Raw genomic sequence first — 18572 nt, forward strand, 5'->3', positions numbered from 1 at the left:
CTGCGCTCCAGCCATAGGAATTGCGATACCTTCGGGCAGATATCAAGGGACATGATGGAAAGGGGCCATGATCGCGACGCACAGCAGTGCAGGATTAAAATGAAGGAGCTGCGGAATGTGTACCGCAAAGCCCATTAGGCAAACAGCCGCTCCAGTGCTGCCCCTGCGACCTGCCGTTTCTACAAAGAGCTGGACGCGATACTTGGGGCCGAACCCACCTCCACTCAGAGTAACACCATGGACACTTCAGAGCCCAGTTCAACAAGGCAGGAGGAGGAGGTGCAAAGCGGGAACGAGCATGCTCCGGCGGAGGAACACACCCCGGAATCCCTAGATGCATGCAGCCAGGAGCTGTTCTCAAGCCAGGAGGAAGGTAGCCAGCTGCAGCGGCCGGTGCTTGGGGAAGGACAAAAACCAGAAGAGGTTCCCAGTAAGCAGCTTTTTATTTTGGGAAGTAAATTATTCAGTGCAGGCTCTTGGGGTGAGGGCTGCATGCATGCCTAGATGCAGAATAGGGCACTGATGTGCTCTCTCACATTGCAATTTTCAGCCTCAGTGATCTCTTCAAAGGTCTCATTGAGAACTTGGGCAATGCGCTTGTGCAGGTTGCTTGGGAGAACCACTGTGGTCCTTGCCCCAGTAAGGCTAACTTGTCCGCACCACTGTGCCGTGAGGGGCGGGGGGACCATTGCTGCACACAGGCAAGCTGCATATGGGGAAGGGCAGAAGCTGCATTGCGGTAGAAGACCCTCCCTTGCTTCCCAGGTCACCCTCAGCAGCGAGATATCTTCCGGGACAAACTCCTGTGGAAAATGTGGGGACAGTGTTCAGTATAGGGGCCCCGTGCGCTGTTGGTTCTCCCCAAGGCATAGAACCCCAGCCATGAAAGGATCAGTCCCCCTTGACTCTGTGCTTACTCACCATTTTGGGGCTCCTGTGCGTTATGTGCGCTTGCTTTGGGACGGGCAAATTATGCTACTTTGTAGACTGTGCTTGCCCTTAAGTACAGGGGAATCATTGCTCTGTCTGGTGTGAACAATGCTGCCTCTGTTAAGTGTTGCATTTTGCCTTTACAGATGCAACCTTGAGATCTCAAAAAGAAAAAGGAGTACTTGTGGCACCTTAGAGACTAAAATTTATTTGAGCATAAGCTTTTGTGAGCTACAGCTATGGATAACCCACTGAATGCATCCAATGAAGTGAGCTATAGCTCATGAAAGATTATGCTCAAATAAATGTGTTAGTCTCTAAGGTGCCACAAGTACTCCTTTTCTTTTTGCGAATACAGACTAACACGGCTGCTACTCTGAAACTTGAGATCTCAGCCGTCCGTGTTATCACCGGCTGAAAGACTCCAAAGAACTAGAAAGAGGCCACGTAGAAGCAAGGAAGATATTTTGCATGAAGTAATGCAGCATTCAAGTAATGAAAATTGAAAAGGGCAAGAGTGGCGGGACAGTGAAAGGAGGATCTGCCAGCAGAATGAGGAGCACCGGCACAAAAGCGCGGTGCTCTGGCAGCAAAGCACGGATCGGCTGATAAGCATAATGGAACGCCAAGAGGACTCGATCCAGGCGCTCATAGCCATGCAGGCGCAGCACTACCGTGCCCGACCCCCCCTGCAGCCCTTGTCCCAAAACCCTTTCCCTTGTGCCCCCATGTCACCTCCAACCCTCTTTGGCACAAGTGGTTAGGGCACAGCCTCCCCTAACCAGGCCTCCATACAATTTCAGAAACCCGATGCGGCCCTCAGGCCAAAAAGTTTGCCTCCCCTGAAATAGCAGCAGATACCAAAGACAAGAGCTGAGAAAACAGTGCCTAAACACTTGCATCTACAGAACTCAAGAAATAAGTCATATCTGCTAGTTATATTGCTCTAAAGAGTGAAACGTTACCATGAGGGGTATAGATTACTGTCCAAGAGTGTGTTCAGTGTTATGCCTATAACCAGTGGTGAGCTGGAGCTGGTTCGCTGGAACCAGATGCTAAATTTAGAAGCCCTTTTAGAACCAGTTGTCCTGAGAGGCCAAAAAGTGGCGCCTTAGGCGCCTACTCCATGGGTGCTCCGGGGCTGGAGCACCCACAGGGAAAATTTGGTGGGTGCAGAGCACCCACTGGCAGCTCCCCACCCCTCACCCATCCCCAGCTCACCTCCACTCTGCCTCCGCCCCTGAACCCGCCGCCCCGCTCTGCTTCTCCGCCCTCCCGCGAATCAGCTGTTCGCGCAGGAAGCCTGGGAGGGCTGAGAAGCAGGCAGTGGCTTCGTGCTCAGGCCCAGAGAGACAGAGGCAGAGCGGAGGTGAGCTGGGGTGGGGGGTGCGAGGAGGGCCGCCTGTGCTGCGGCAGGTAACAGCTGATTCTCGGGAAGCTGAGGGGGGGGGCGGAGAAGCAGAGTGGGGCGGTGCATTCGGGGGGCGGAGGCAAGCTGGATGGGGAGCTGCCGGTGGGTGTTTTGCACCCACGAAATTTTCCCCGTGGGGGCTCCAGCCCCGGAGTACCCATGGAGTTGGTGCCTAAGGCACCAATTTTGATGTGATCAGTGGGGTGAGCAGCCGCTCCCCCGCAGCTACGCTCCCCTGCCCTAGGAGCCAGAGGGAAGCTGGATGCTTCCCGGGAGCCGCTCCAGGTAAGCGCTGCCAGGACTCCCCACCTCACCCCCCAGGGAAGTCCCTCTGGCTCTTATGGGTGGGGCACTACGGTAGCCCATGAGACCCTCCTGCTCGGTTCTGGGGGCAGTCAGGGGACGGGGTGGATGGGGCAGGGGTCCCGGTGTAGGGCCCTCAAGGAATGCTGGATGGGGAAGGAGTCCCGGAGGCAGGGGAGGGAGGGCCACGACCCCCTCGTGGGGTGAGGAGGGAACCGGTTGTTAAGATTTTGGCGGCTCATCACTGCCTATAACTATGTATTTGGGATACGTGTTTCCTAGGTAAATGCTTGTTCACTTAGGTCTCAAGTATGGTATATGTTTCTTGAAAATACCGATGTCAGACAGGTCACCATCAGTGCTCTGGGATGGCTTATTCTGAAAGTGTTACAATTTAGTAGGGATTCAAAATAGCAGCAATATAAAGACCAGCCAGATACATAAACCACAAGCCACACCCACAAACAGTGTGGCACTGTCTCCCTCTAGTGGTAGCTAGGCCCCAGAAGTTGATGAGCTTGCTACAGCCTTGGCTAAAAGACATGGATCTTTTAGCTCAGGCAGTAGAGATCCAGAGATCACAAGTTCAATCCCCACTATTGACTACCCACATGGGTGTCAGCATTCCATAGGAAAAAAGATGGATAGATGGAAGTCATTCCTTTTCACATCTTACTTTAAAAATAAACCCTGTATATGATGTGTATATAGGCAGATGGCATAGTAGTTGTGCAACACATTGGATCTTTGTGATATATGGAACACTACAGGAACTTCCAGTTGCAACAGGAAACACACTGGACTACCAAACACCTGTGGTAACCTGTAGGTAGTCCAACAATTATATGGCTTCTTATTAGAAATATCAAGGAGATGTCATGATCATTTATTCCAGGCCAGAAGGAACCATTGTGATCTAGTCTGACCTGTACAACACAGGCCACAGAGCTTGCCTAAAATAATCCAGAGTAGATTTTTTACAAACACATCCAATCTTGATTTTAAAAGGGTCAGTGATGGAGAATCAACCCCGAGGTAAATTGTTCCAATGGTTAGTTATTCACTGGTATCCCTTGTTTTCAGTCTTAACTTGTCTAAATTTCAATTTCCAGCCATTGGATCATGCTATACCTTTCTCTGCTAGACTGAAGAGCCCATTATTAAACATTTGTTCCTCCTGTAGGTAACTTCTCAACTGTAATCAAGTCACTCCTTAGCTTTCTCTGAATGCAAGGTAAAGGAAATTAGCCTTGCACTGGGAGTGAAAGGTGGTCAGTTTCTGGAAGAGTTCATTCCAGTCTCTGACCACTACTGGAGAAAGTTCCCTCTCCTGCACAGACAAGCTTTATTCTTATTGTCTATTGTCCAAAGGAATACCTTGGTCCAAGGCTTTTTGTTCAAGTCACTGTACAGATGTTAATCCATCTTCAGCACCCCTAAGACATTAATAAATATCCCCATTTTTACAGATTGATATGATTTGCCCACTCTTCTGTTTGCCCTAGGCCACACAGGAACCAGAGCCATAATTAGAACTCAGGATCTCTTGACTTCAAACTGTGTGTGCCCTTCTCCAGACACTCTGCCTTAATTGTAAGAAGAGTTGGGCCTAACACTAGTGTGTCCCTGTTGCATAGGGGACACACATCTTAGCACCATAGCTATACTGACCTAATCACCAGCTGAGACGCAGCTAGATGACAGAAAAATGCTCCTGTTGATCTAGCTGCCAATGCTTGAGGAAGTGGTGTTCCTACAGCGATAGGAAAACCCACTGTAGGCTGAGTCTATACTACAAGGTCATGCTGACATAGCTACGGTGATGTAGCTACATGGCGATAGTCCCTGTAGCGAAGACATGGTCTAGGATAGTGCCTATAAGATTCTCAAGGAAGTAGGATGAGGGGAAGTGGCTTGAGATATTCTACCCTCACTAAACCAGCAAAGCTCATTTGACTTAAGTGTGTACCTTAAGTACTGGCCCAGAGGGTCACCAATGAGAAATACTACCAAATATCTGGTTTCAGAGTAACAGCCGTGTTAGTCTGTATTCGCAAAAAGAAAAGGAGGACTTGTGGCACCTTAGAGACTAACCAATTTATTAGAGCATAAGCTTTCGTGAGCTACAGCTCACTTCTTCAGATGCATATCGTGGAAACTGCAGCAGGCTTTATATATACACAGAGAATATGAAACAATACCTATTCCCACCCCACTGTCCTGCTGGTAATAGCTTTTCTAAAGTGATTTAGATTTGTGCTGGAAATCACTTTAGAAAAGCTATTACCAGCAGGACAGTGGGGTGGGAATAGGTATTGTTTCATATTCTCTGTGTATATATAAAGCCTGCTGCAGTTTCCACGATATGCATCTGAAGAAGTGAGCTGTAGCTCACGAAAGCTTATGCTCTAATAAATTGGTTAGTCTCTAAGGTGCCACAAGTACTCCTTTTCTTTTTACCAAATATCTGGTTATTCTCACCTGCCTGGTGGTGTATGGTAAGAACGTCAACAAAATTAATGTTTCTAGTGGTCTAAGTCTTCTCTACATTTTCAAAAGGGACATGAAGAACAGCTACTCTAGGAGTGAAAGAATTAAATCCTTCTTGAAGATACTCTAGATCCCACAGTGGAAGTACACTGCCAACTAATGACTAGGCAGCAGGGATTACAGAGATAGTTTATATTGTCAGAAGACTTCCTTACGTGAGTTTCAAGTCTGCTGCCTATTAATTTCATTGGATGACCCCTAGTTTGTGTGTTACGTGAAGGGGTAAATAACACTTTCCTATTCACTGTCTCCACACCATTCATGATGTTATACACCTATCACAGCCTCACTTAGTTGTCTCTTTTCTAAAATAAGCAGTCCCAGGTCTTTAATCTCTCCTCATACAGAAGCTGTTCCATACCCATAATGATTTCTGCTGCTCTTCTCAGTACTTTTTTCAATTCTAATATATCTTTTTTGAGATGGGATGGCCAGAACTGCACGCAGTATTCAAGATGTGATCATATCATGGATTATATATTTTTGGTCTTACCTATCCTTTTCCTAATGGATCCCAACACTGTTAGCTTTTTTGACTGCTGCTGCACATTGATCAGATGTTTTCAGAGAAATATCCAGGATGAGTCCAAGGTCTTTCTTAGTGATAACAGCTAATTTAGACCCCCATCATTTTATATATGTAGTTGGGATTATAAATCACTGGTTCATTACAATGCCGTTTTCAGCCAAGACCATTCTACTTCAGCACCTTGCAGACTGTGGCTTGCTAGCCTATTCTAAGGGCTTGTCTCCACTTACCGGGGGACCCATGCACAGCAATCGATCCACTGGGGGTTGATTTAGCAGGTCTACCCGCTAAATCGACCACCGATCTCTCTCCTGTCAACTCTGGTACTCCACCAGAACGAGAAGCATAAGGTAAATCGACTGGAGTTTTTTTCCTGTTGACCCAGCACAGTGCAGACACCGCAATAAGTCAACCTAAGGTTATTCACTTAGCTGGAGTTGCGGAAATTAGGTCGACTTAGCCTCATAATGTAGACCTGCCCTAAGGGTCAGGAACCTTCCTTATCTCCTCTTTGCCAAAGCATTTGGTTAGACAACAGCTCTTTCTAATGATAAATTAACAAAACCAAAATTAGTCAGAGCTTAAAATCATGATCTAGGAGACAATCTTCTGAAAGCTAATTGTAAGTGAAGAAACTGTTGAGGAATAGAGAGACAGCTCTATGCCCTCAGTATCAGAACAGCAAAAGTGCCATCACTTGGCTACTTAAGCTATCAAGGCAGAAACTCTCCTATATAGTGTCATTGTTTGACTCTTTCCAAAAATTAGACTTCCCTCCAATAGGCTGGGACCTCAATACACTTTACCAACAAAAATAGAAAAGAAAAAAATCAAGGGATAGAGCAAGATCTGAAATAGGGGAATCACTGTTCAGTAATAAGTAACACTGTAAACACTGTATACTTCCACTTTGATACTTTTCTAAAAACATAATGCAGATTAGAGAGAGTTACTTTTAACTTATCTTTTGGTTGTGAATAAGACAGAAACAAACACAGCATAAAGCTTTACTCTAAGTTCTTAAATCACAGCAAGAATTCTTTCCACTGTGTAGCTAAATAGTTATTACCATTGATTGCATGGTTCACCATTGTACATAAAGCAAGTGTCATTTAGAGGCATATTGTGGCATGGAGCACTATAAACTCAAGAGAGGCTATACAGCGTTAGGATTTTCAAAGAGTAGATTACACTACAGAATTACTTTGGTATAACTAGGATACTCAGGGGTTTGAAAAATCCACATTCCTGAGCAATCTAGTTATACCAAACTAAGCGCAATGTCAGCAGGAGAGCTCCTGTCAATACAGCTACCACCTCTGTGAGAGGTGGATTAACTACACCAATGGAGAGTTCTCTGCTGCAGGCATACAGCATCTTCCTTAAAGTGCTACAGTTGTGCAGATGCAGCTTTTTAAACATAGACCTGCCCAAAGAAAGGAAAGCGTTGGTTAGCCTGGAGTGCTTTTGGCAACTCGTGACTCATTCAGCTTTGGGCACCAAGGGGAAATACCTGGCAACCATCTGCTTAGGACAACAGGATTGCCAAATACTGAAAAGCAGGGGAGAAAGCAGGAAAAGGCCCAAGGTATAAGCAGAGAGCATAAGCCACTGGCATCAAAATTCCAGCCCATAGGCTGGGTCCCCCTGCTTGATTTAGTCTGTCACCAGGACTAGATAGAAGGCCACAGAAATGCCTTTTAAAGAGGATATTTCTACCCTTTTTGGTTGCACAATCCCTCAGGACAAATCTCAAATGTTAGTAAATGAGTTTGCAGACAAATCCTGAAAGATGGGTCTTTTCTACTTCTGGTATCTCAGTGGAGTATTTACTCTAAAGTAGAATGGTAGTTTAGGACAGTGTGGGTTTGGAAAGGCTAGTCTAAATTTGAGACAGCAAGTTTATTCTCTGAGCAAATTTTAACAATGATACGTCACCACACAGAGTGGAAATCTCAACAAGGCAGCACAGTATCTGAGCACACTGCACTCCAGTAACTAACTAGAAGATTATTTTTCCAATTTAAGATACTTATTTCTGTCAGATTCAGATGAGCCATTTTTAGAGATTGTTGCCAAGCCAGTTGTCCCATTTCCTTCGAAGGCCGGAAGACAGGCTATGGTCCGGCTGGACATATTGACCACAAGAGAACTTTCATAAGGTCTACATTTGTGGAGTCAGTGGTTCTGTATTTTATTACCTGACATTCTGGGTGGGGTTCCACCTTTCGGATGGCAGTTCTCCACTTTGCGGGTCATCTACAGGTGGGTGAAGAATTGAAATACATACATCTCCATTCTGCAAGACAGAGGTGAAAGATTCAGTAAACATTAGCAGTATTATTGCACTAACAATTTGGAACACCACGCTTGAGGACTGGTTGACCAAGAGCTTTCAGCCACTTGGTAGTTCCTGGGCAATTTCACCCAAGGAAAGATCAAAATATTTATTAAACAGTAAAGTATGGCAAACCTGTGCAGTTGTACAGGGTCATGAACACCACCAAGTTCTTCTTTAGCCATTTTACATATTTCAAGTGGAGGCCTTTGTGCATAAAGACAACGTAAATTTGCAGTTTGCGTAAACTGGATCAGCATTCACGTTGCATTCCCCGTCAGTACCCGACCCAAGCCGGGGAAGCTAACGATCTAACCAGCGGACCAAATTTGGTGATGAATCCTGGTCACATGCCACCTGAGGCACGCTGCGCATATGCTAAGAAGTAGACTAATGAACAACAGGGTGGATACTTTTAAAAAAAGTAAGAGGAATCTAATTTAGTGTAAAGGTTATATTTAGTTGCAAGTGAAAATATTTTAATGGCTACCAACCAATGAGAATCAACCTCTCTTTAGGAAAATACAGTAGAATCTCACAACACCATAGTTACGAACTGACCAGTCAACCACACACCTCATTAGGAACCAGAAGTATGCAATCAGGCAACAGCAGAGAGGGAAAAAACCACCAAATACAGTGAACTACTAGAAAAAGAAAAGGGGAAAGTTTAAAAAAAGATTTGACAAGGTAAGGAAACTGTTTCTGTGCTTATTTAATTTAAATTAAGATGGTTAAAAGCAGGATTTTTCTTCTGCGTAATAAAGTTTCAAAGCTGTATTAAGTCAATGTTCAGCTGTAAACTTTTGAAAGAATAACCGTAACGTTTTGTTCAGAGTTACAAACGTTCTTCATTCCTGAAGTGTTCGTAACTGAGGGTCTACTATAACTTAAAAAAAACAAATGCAAAACAAGATTAAGACTGATTTAAATCAAAGTTTCCTGCTTACTGATTTAAATCATGGATTAAAACCACTCATTAAGTGATCTGATTTAAAACAATCCACCCTGCTACACAACACTGCAATTTCTATTCAAGATGTTTAACCATTTTGAATTGCTGCAGTCTTTAAAGAAAGACAGAAGGTAACAAATACCAAAAGTCACGCAAGTCCCCCAAAAATCTACAGTTTATAAGGCGACTGATATAAAAATAGTCAACTGCAGTCACAGGGAATCCCAGGCATGACAAGAAGTTTTATGTAGCTCCAAATGGCTACCGAAATATCCAGCTAAATCACTGAATCCCTATGAGAACAAAGTGGCCTCCTCATAAACTTACATTACTTTGCTTCCTTTTGAGAGAATAAAACATGAGGGGACTACCGAGAATTTTAGGAAGTATAAAATGGCATTATTCTCTCGGTTAGCGAAAACTCCAGAGGGATTACAATATGAAACTTTTGAAAGTACAGGTTAAGATCTCAGATCACCACAACTAGAAGTCACACACCTGCAAAAGAAGTCTGTAAACATGAGACCATTCACATTTGCTCCCTCATCCAAGCTGGCTCACTTCTTGTCATGAGGAACTGAACACCACTCCCATACTGAAGTGCTCAGCTGAGTTTGGCATTCTATCCTAACTCAAGGAATCACAGCACTGCTCCTCATTGGGAGCAGAGTAAACTGACCAGATAGCATGATGCACTCCTAAATGGGCTCTGGCACCATGCAGAGGAGAGAAACAGAAGAGATGCTCTCAGAGGGTTACACAGGCTCCCTCCCAGCATCCCAGAGGAAGAAAGAGCTACTTTCGCAGCACATAATTACACCCTTACAGGCATATAGTCCTTTTAATCTATGGCCCAACTCCAAATGATACAAATAGGAACTATGCATGGATTTAAAGCTTTATATTGCCCTGTGGTTTGTGATCTCTTCTATGGGACAGACTGAACACTGATTCATTATGGACCACCACAGTCCTGTGGCATACCACAAAGATGAACTCACACTGTAGTGGCATTATTCAGTGGAGGCAAAGCCTATTAAATATGATTAGATGGAACATCAATTTTTTTGGCTTTTCCTCAAAAAATGAGAAGGAAGTTTGTTACTTAATTTCATTTCTGATTCTCAGATTAACTCAAGGAAAAGCCCAGTTTTTTGCCACCCTCAGTAATGTTCCCTGTTCGCCTAACCGCCCCCTCCTTTGGCATGAAACACGTTACAAGTGGATTTAGGCAGATAAAAATAAACATTTTAAATTAAGTTTGAAATTATGACAACCTGCATTAAGACCCTGATTTACTAAATATTTTTAAACGTAAACTACTTTAAACAATCCATGTTTGTTACCACGTTTTAAAGACAAAGTGAGACAACTGAACTGGTGGAAGTCACTGGCTACGCACCTGAGACCAGAAACCAAGTGCTAAACCACTGTTTGACAGCAGTAGTCTCTTCTGCAGCTGCTGAAAGAATACTTGCTTCATTTCAGTTTATTCGATTAGTTTAGGTTCAAATACTAGTTCATTCAAAAAATTTAAGAAAAACTAGGAGTTGGGAAAAAAACAAAACAAAACAAAACAAAACAAACAAGAAAGCTGGTTTTCCTCTTCCAAACTATCATTAAAAACTAGGTGTGAGATCTACTAATTTTAAGATCTTGAAGGACATGGTAAGCAGAAACAATCAATCAGCCAGCTCAATTCATTAACTACAGCTAGTACTTCACTTGCTTAATAAAAATCAGTTTTAAAGCAAAGCATGTTTTGATAAACTTTCTGAAAATGTTTGTGCATCCAGCATATTTAAGAAACTTTAGTAACAACAAGTTTTAAATTTTAAAATGCTGTTTTTGTGCATTTTTAGTTTCCAAATACAGCTTTACAAATCAAATTTTAAAAATTTACTAAAAACACACAATCACCTTTTTCTATTATAAAAATTAAGAATCTGAGTAAAGTAAGCTATGTAAAATTGCTTAAATCAATCAATACGTGTATTCTCCCAGCTAGCAAAGAGCAGCACCAAATGTAGCATTAAGGCTATCTTTAGTTGCCTAGCAACATCTTTTAATGGTTACCAACCAATGAAAAAAAATCGGCCTCTCTTTAGGGAAAAGAAGATAACTACAAACCAAGATTAAAACAGATTTAAATAAAAGTTTCCTGCTTCCTTGTTTAAATCATGACTGAAATTGGTCACTTAAATCACTTGGCTTTAGAAATCAATCCACCCTGCACAGACATAAATGCATTCCTGGATCTGAACTTAAACAACTTGGGCTCTCACGGATTCTAATCAGGTTGGCAGAGCACTCAGGTCAGGGACCTTGGCTGTGGAACTCCCATTCAGAAATGTTTGCCAATATGCCTTGGTGGCAGTCACTGATCTTTTCAGCCTCACTGGGGGCTTCTTCTTAGCATCTAGAGGCTCAGATGCTCACCTAAAAACTGGTAGAACTTGGTTGTTAGATATTTTCCGCTTTTGGTCAGGGAAGTAATGCCTTGTGGCTGTTTTAGTCACTTTAGAGCAGGGGTTCTCAAACTGGGGGTCGGGACCCCTCGGGGGTCATGAGGTTATTACATGGGGGGGCGGGAATCACAAGCAGTCAACCTCCACCCCACCCCACTTTGCCTCCAGCATTTATAATGGTGTTAAAGTGTTTTTAATTTATATGGCGGGGGGTCACACTCAGAGGCTGCTATGTGAAAGGGGTCACCAGTACAAAAGTTTGAGAGCCACTGCTTTGGAGCTACTAGAGAAAGCCAGCAGAGCTGAGTACAGGAGGGAATGCCACATATGAGAAGTTAGTTCCTCAGCAGTAGATTTTATTTTGTATAATGGAAAGTGTCCCCATGGCTTGGACAGTCCCTCCCTATTACAGCAATGTTTTCCCAAGTAAATGTAAGCTTCTAGATGTTGTATTAATCCTATGGCCCACAAGGGTTTGATTAGTGTTTTCTATTGTTTATGTAGTTTCAGCTCTGAAGTCTTGTGTCAGAGTGCAGTGCTGCTGTAGTTCAACAAAGCGAGTCTGAACTCAGCAAAAAGCCTCCAGAGTGATTGAGTGAGCTGGTCTAACCCACAAGTCGTACTCAGACTAGCAACTATTTGGTGAAACAGAAGAGTGGGAAAGGAGAAGTTCTTCTTTCCAGCACTCAAAAGTGGTGGGAAGTTTAACACATCACATACATTCAGCTTCACGCTTTAGACAGAGGAGAGGGAGTTCAGAGAACAAAAGTGAATAGGGGCCCGTATGGATTAAGAGATTTTAAACCCATTTAAATGATAAATTATTTGAAACCTGTAAACAGAGGATGGAAAGGACCTGAGGATTGCGTAATGGGGTATAATTAAAATAACTGAATGTAATACAAGGGAAAAATTAGACTGAATATTAGAAAAAAACTTCCTGAGAGTTAGTTGTATTAAACAGACTTATTTAAACTTATTTCTCATGGCAAATTGAAGCCGCATTGCTTGGGGCATTAGAAATTGGACTTAAACATAGCATTGTCAAGATTGTGGACTAGATGGCCTAACAGAAGCTCAATATAGAAAATAGCTATTATTCCTAGCAGGGTGTAACTGAATTAAGGTTTACTTTTAGGTCTTCCTCACACTACTGTAATCAGAACTCTGTCTCTGACACCTCCCCACGTGCGTTCGTCAGCAACAACTGAATATTTGGTTCCTTTTGTCTGCGTACCTGGATTCAGTCCACTCTTGATAGCAGCATGCATTCACATGCAACTGTAAGTGTCCCAGTTTCTCCTCATGTTAAATCAATTAGTCTTGCAGTACACACAACTGCCAGCAAATTGAACTACTACTTCAGATTCTTTTGATTTCAGGAAGCTTCATAGTCCTTAGTTACACATATATGCAAGCTGTGAAAGTAAAAACTTTTTTCTCAAACAATGACCTCCAAAAACAAGAACACAGAGTTTTAGGCTAGTTTCTTCCTTCAGTTATAGGAATGCCATTTCCTCCTCCCCCCCCCCCCCCTCAACTACTGGGGAAAGATCCTTCTACTTCAACCCAAGAAGGGTTTAAAAAAAACTTTGGGGATTCAGATAACTGAACAGGCACATCCTCACATGCCCAAGTAATGCCCTCACTTCCTGCATGAAGATTTGGGGATTGTGAATCCACAGCTAAACCCACTCCCTATTCAGTATGGATTAGTTTTTATTAGGCCTGTCGATTAATTTCAGTTAACTCTCGCGATTAACTCAAAAAAATTGTGATTAATCAGTTTTAACTGCGCTGTTAAACAATAGAATACCAATTGAAATTTATTACATATTTTGGATGTTCTTCTACATTTTCAAATATTTTGATTTCAATTACAACACAGAATACAAAGTAGACAGTGCTCATGTTGTATTTTTTCATTACTGTACTGTAAAAATGTTAAACAAAAGGAATAGTATTTTTCAATTCACCTCATGCAAGTACTGAAGTGCAATCTCTTTAGCATGAAAGTGCAACTTACAAATGTAAGTTTTTTGTTACATAACTGCACTCAAAAACCAATATAAAAACTTCAGAACCTACAAATCCACTAAGTCCTACTTCTTGTTCAGCCAATCACTAAGACAAACAAGTTTGTTTACATATACAGGATAATGCTGCCCACTTCTTATTTACAGTGTCACCAGAAAGCGAGAACAGGCGTTTGCATGGCAGGCTTTTGTAGTTGGCATTGCAAGGTATTTACGTGCCAGATTTGCTAAACTTTCATATGCCTCTTCATGCTTCGGCCACCATTCCAGAGGACATGGTTCCACACTGATGACGCTCATTAAAAAAAAATGTGTCAATTAAATTTGTGACTGAACTCCTTGGGGAAGAATTATATGTCTGCTGCTTTGTTTTACCCGCATTCTGCCATATATTTCATGTTACAGCAGTCTCAGATGATGACCAGCATGTTTGTTTTAAGAACACTTTCACTGCAGACTTGACAAAACACAAAGAAGGTACCAATGTGAGATTTCTAAAGATAGCTACAGTACTTGACCCAAAGTTTAAGAATTTGAAGTGCCTTCCAAAATCTGAGAGGGAGGAGGAGTGGAGCCTGCTTTCAGAAGTCTTAAAAGAGCAACTCTGATGTGGAAACTACAGAACCTGAACCACCAAAAAAGAAAAATCAACCTTCTGCTTTTGGCATCTGACACTGCTTTGGATTATCATCAAGCAGAACGCATCATCAGCATGGACACATGTCCTCTGGAATGGTGGTTGAAGATGAAGGGACATAGGAGGATGAGGGGAGATATGATTGCTCTCTATAAATATATCAGAGGGATAAATACCGGAGAGGGAGAGGAATTATTTAAACTCAGTACCAATGTGAACACAAGAACAAATGGATATAAATTGGCCACCAGGAAATTTAGACTAGAAATTAGACGAAGGTTTCTAACCATCAGAGGAGTGAAGTTTTGGAATAGCCTTCCAAGGGAAGCAGTGGGGGCAAAAGATCTATCTGGCTTTAAGATTAAACTCAATAAGTTTATGGAGGAGATGGTATGATGGGATAACATGGTTTTGGTAATTAAATATTCATGGTAAATAGGCCCAACGGCCTGTGATGGGATATTAGATGGGGTGGGATCTGAGTTACCCAGGAAAGAATTTTCCGTAGTATCTGGCTGATGAATCTTGCCCATATGCTCAGGGTTTAGCTGATCGCCATATTTGGGGTCGGGAAGGAATTTTCCTCCAGGGCAGATTGGAAGAGGCCCTGGAGGTTTTTCGCCTTCCTCTGTAGCATGGGGCATGGGTCACTTGCTGGAGGATTCTCTGCTCCTTGAAGTCTTTAAACCACGATTTGAGGACTTCAATAGCACAGACATAGGTGAGAGGTTTTTTGCAGGAGTGGTGGGTGAAATTCTGTGGCCTGCGTTGTGTAGGAGGTCAGACTAGATGATCATAATAGTCCCTTCTGACTTAAATATCTATGAATCTATGAATCTTTACCGCAACTAGCACATAAATATCTTGCAGCACTGGCTACAACAGTGCCATGCAAACACCTGTTCTCACTTTCAGGTCATATTGTAAACAAGAAGCGGGCAGAACTGTCTCCTGCAAATGTAAACAAACATGTTCAGACAAACAAGAAGTAGGACGGAGTGGACTTATAGGCTCTAAAGTTTTACATAGTTTTATTTTTGAATGCAATTTTTTTTACGTAATTCTACTTTTGTAAGTTCAACTGTCATGATAAAGAGATTGCACTACAGTACTTGTATTAGGTTTGAAAAATACTATTTCTTTTGTTTTTTTACAGTGAAAATATTTTTAATCAAAAATATAAAGTGACTACTGTACATTTTGTATTCTGTGTTGTAATTGAAATCAATATATTTGAAAATGTAGAAAACATCCAAATATATTTAAATAAATGGTGTTCTATTGTTAACACAATTAATTACAATTATATTTTTAATTGCTTGACAGACCTAATTTTTAATTGGTCTTAGAGATCACAAAATCCAGTGCTGTTGAAGCAGAGCTCTGAGAAAGATATTTTAAAAACTTGAAACAGGAGATAAAACAAGAGGAGGAGGCAAAAGTTGGAAGATTTTCCAAATGACACAATAAGGATACCAATCACCATGTACTATCTGAACCCAGGATAGTCCTTTGCATAAGAAAGCAGCCCCCCTCCTCAGCATCAAGAAATTTAATATGGAGTATAATCTTATTTGCCAGTGCAGATTTGGAAAAGCCACCAGTCAAACAGTTAAGACTAAGCCATCAGCTCAATAACTAACCTCCAGTCTAGAGAGGTTACTGAGAAAACAACGTTTAAGACCATTTGTTCAGGATTGGTCATTCAGGAGCAGCACAATGTACTTCAATGTTGGAGTAAGGGCATCTAAGTCCAAGACTTGGGCTGGAGTCCTCATTCCTTAAGAGATCGAAGAAGTGCGCTCAGACCCTGGGAAGGAATGCCTCCCTCATTTTCCATTGAGCCCATTAAGCAGAAGCAGAAGTGAATATCATTCATCCTAGGAAAGCCTGTATTAAGGCCACTGTTGAAAGAAGGGAGGGTTTACAAGGGCGGTGGATGCAGTATCCTCTGAGTGCATTTATTTCTCATGAGAAAGGACAAGCAAAACAAAAAATTAAGAACAGAAATTTTGTTAAGAATAGTCAAAGGTGAAAAGGTTCCCCAGGGATTTGTCTGGACTCCTCCACTAAAGGCCAATCTACAGTTTCAGAATAGGCTCTGAACTTCCAAACAAGACTTCAGAAGTTAGGTACTTCTGTGACATGCACACAGTGTCAAACATAGAATGATGCTGCAAGGTCTCCAGTGGCAAAGGCTTTACAGACTAAAATGCTCGAAGAAAAAAGTACAGGTCATAAAAAGAAGGAAGATAAACAGTTTCCAAAAGAATCCAGAAATCCACACTAGGTGTCACATTTGTTTGCACTGACGAAGTGCTGGACCTGCCTAGAGCTGCTTCTGGGATAGGTCTCATGATGCCTGATGCAGACTTCTAAATTCCTTAACCCAAGACCAATAATTAATTAAGACTGACATGGTACCTGAAAGATCATCAGGAAGTGTGACATACTGAAACTAGAGAGGGCCTTTTTACTAACTGCTGAAGAGGTTAGATCGACCATTGTAATTATATCACAAAATGATCTACAATGCTGTTAGTGATGAAGAGTAAGGATTTTTTTGGGGAGCAAGGGAGAACATAACTGGAGGGAAGAGCATTCACATTTAGTTAAACGTGAGGCAAGCTTTCCCCATACATTTGAAAATCTCATCTCTCTAGCTTGGGGTTGTATACTGTGTAAGTCCCAATAGTTGCCTATTTATTGCTTTAATATAAAAGGAAAAACAGCTTCAAAATAAGCTATTTAATTTTAATCTAAAGTTCACTGTCCATCAAATTTCTGACCAAACTGTCAGATAAAAAGTTGATTGGAGAAATTGTCAGTCATTAGTAAGATCCCAAATGAATCTGGATGGAAAAAAAGCTGGTAACTGCCAACATTCCAAGCAACAACAGAACTTCACAACTGTGGTAAATCTGAGGCAGTTACAACTGCAGTTATCTGCAAGGGTTGAACACCACTCTCTGAATTAGAGTGCTTACCAGAATACAAAGCCTTATGTTATAACAGCTAGAACGTGGCTTAATTGTGACTAAAGACAAGCAAACGTTGAATGCATTACATAAGTATCAAAACTAAAACCATGTCTCTAGTACACCTGAAGAGAAAAAGCACCACTAAAAGTATCTTACCTCATAAATGTTGGGGTGCCACATTTTGGTCAGGAATCTGAACGTAGGCGGTGAATATGGATAGTCGATAGGAAATTTAATGTGAGCCTGCAACAAATAAAATTAATCTCAGTTTTCATGTAACAGAATGCATGGAAACCAGCAAACTAATCCATGTTAGTCTTTCACACTGGAAGGTTTGGGGGCCAAAGTGATTTCAGTCTAAAGGAAACAAAGTTGATCATTTTTTGTTAGTGCTTTAATGGACATTAGGCACCTGACAAATCTACAAAGTTTAGCTCCATTATTGGGTCTCGTGCACAGACTGGTACTTGAACAGGAGAAATTGAAGATCAGGACTGAGGTTCATTGGACTGGCAATCCTTGTAATATAGAGGGAAAGACAAGGAAGCAACTGTCTCAACTTCATGTAGCTCTAACTCGAGTCAAAGTCCCGAGATGTCTTAATTAACTGTTTTAAAAAAAATCACTGACAATTAAAAATCACTGAAGAATTCAGTGGCCAATATTATCAGTTTCCTTTTTTAAAATCTCAAAACAGGTTAAGTTTTTTGGCCCCAGTAGGATGAATTTTCTAGTGTTCCAAGCACATTAGTGGGGCTAATTAAAGAACATTTACATCAATACCTGTGCACTGCACAAACCAATGCATCTGAATAGGCACAAGGAATATTTGTTGGCAGTTTTGAAGGACTTGGTTGGTGGAGGAAGTAGAAATTCTACTTCAAGCAGAGTATTTATACTACACTTGATGCCATGGCATTTGAGCCCTTCACAAATTCAGATATTAGGAGGCTTACATGTCGCAGAGCTGTGTAATCCTGCCACTTAAACCGGAATCTAGATAACAATTTTATGATACTAATGGTGGGTTAGCATGCCCATAGCATTAGATGGGCATCTTTTTAACAAACAAGAAGTAACAAATAGACCTTTAGATGTCAACTAGATAGATTCTAGTTACAGTTAAAACTAGAGGTAGGTACAAACTAGCGTCTTAAAACTCACTCTTAAGGTTTGGTAAGGAGGCGAGGTGCGCTGAAATAAAAACCCATCATGTTTTGCAATTTAGGCTCCTCTAGTTTAAAGCAAAACCAGCACTCTCAGTAGCTTGAATTTTTTAAGCACCTTTACATAGTGTCCACATACAGGTAGACAGCATGTGTTATGGAAGTACAGTAGTGTCAATCCTAAGCAGATGTGGTTTATTTGAATATACACTTAGAAAAATGCTAACTGGATGTTCACAATATAATGCAACAATGATCATCAGTCAGC

At 41.9% G+C, this 18572-nt stretch overlaps 1 protein-coding gene across 2 annotated transcripts in view; it reads right to left on the reverse strand.

Moving 5' to 3' along the window:
• The window catches only part of UBE2R2 (ubiquitin conjugating enzyme E2 R2), a 98138-nt gene that overhangs the window by 10258 nt on the left and 69308 nt on the right, over positions 1-18572 (reverse strand). Inside the window, exons 2-3 of one of the 2 annotated variants that reach the window (XM_073343399.2) lie at positions 17295-17381; positions 7925-8022 (exon numbers count right to left, since the gene is read on the reverse strand). In XM_073343399.2, the coding sequence (XP_073199500.1) occupies positions 7925-8022; positions 17295-17381 (185 nt within the window). The remainder of the gene's footprint in view (positions 1-7924; positions 8023-17294; positions 17382-18572) is intronic. The other variant, XM_073343400.2, reaches the window with a different exon arrangement.

Source organism: Lepidochelys kempii, chromosome 5, assembly GCF_965140285.1.
Source record: "Lepidochelys kempii isolate rLepKem1 chromosome 5, rLepKem1.hap1, whole genome shotgun sequence".
In the NCBI taxonomy this organism is placed as follows: Eukaryota; Metazoa; Chordata; order Testudines; family Cheloniidae; genus Lepidochelys; species Lepidochelys kempii.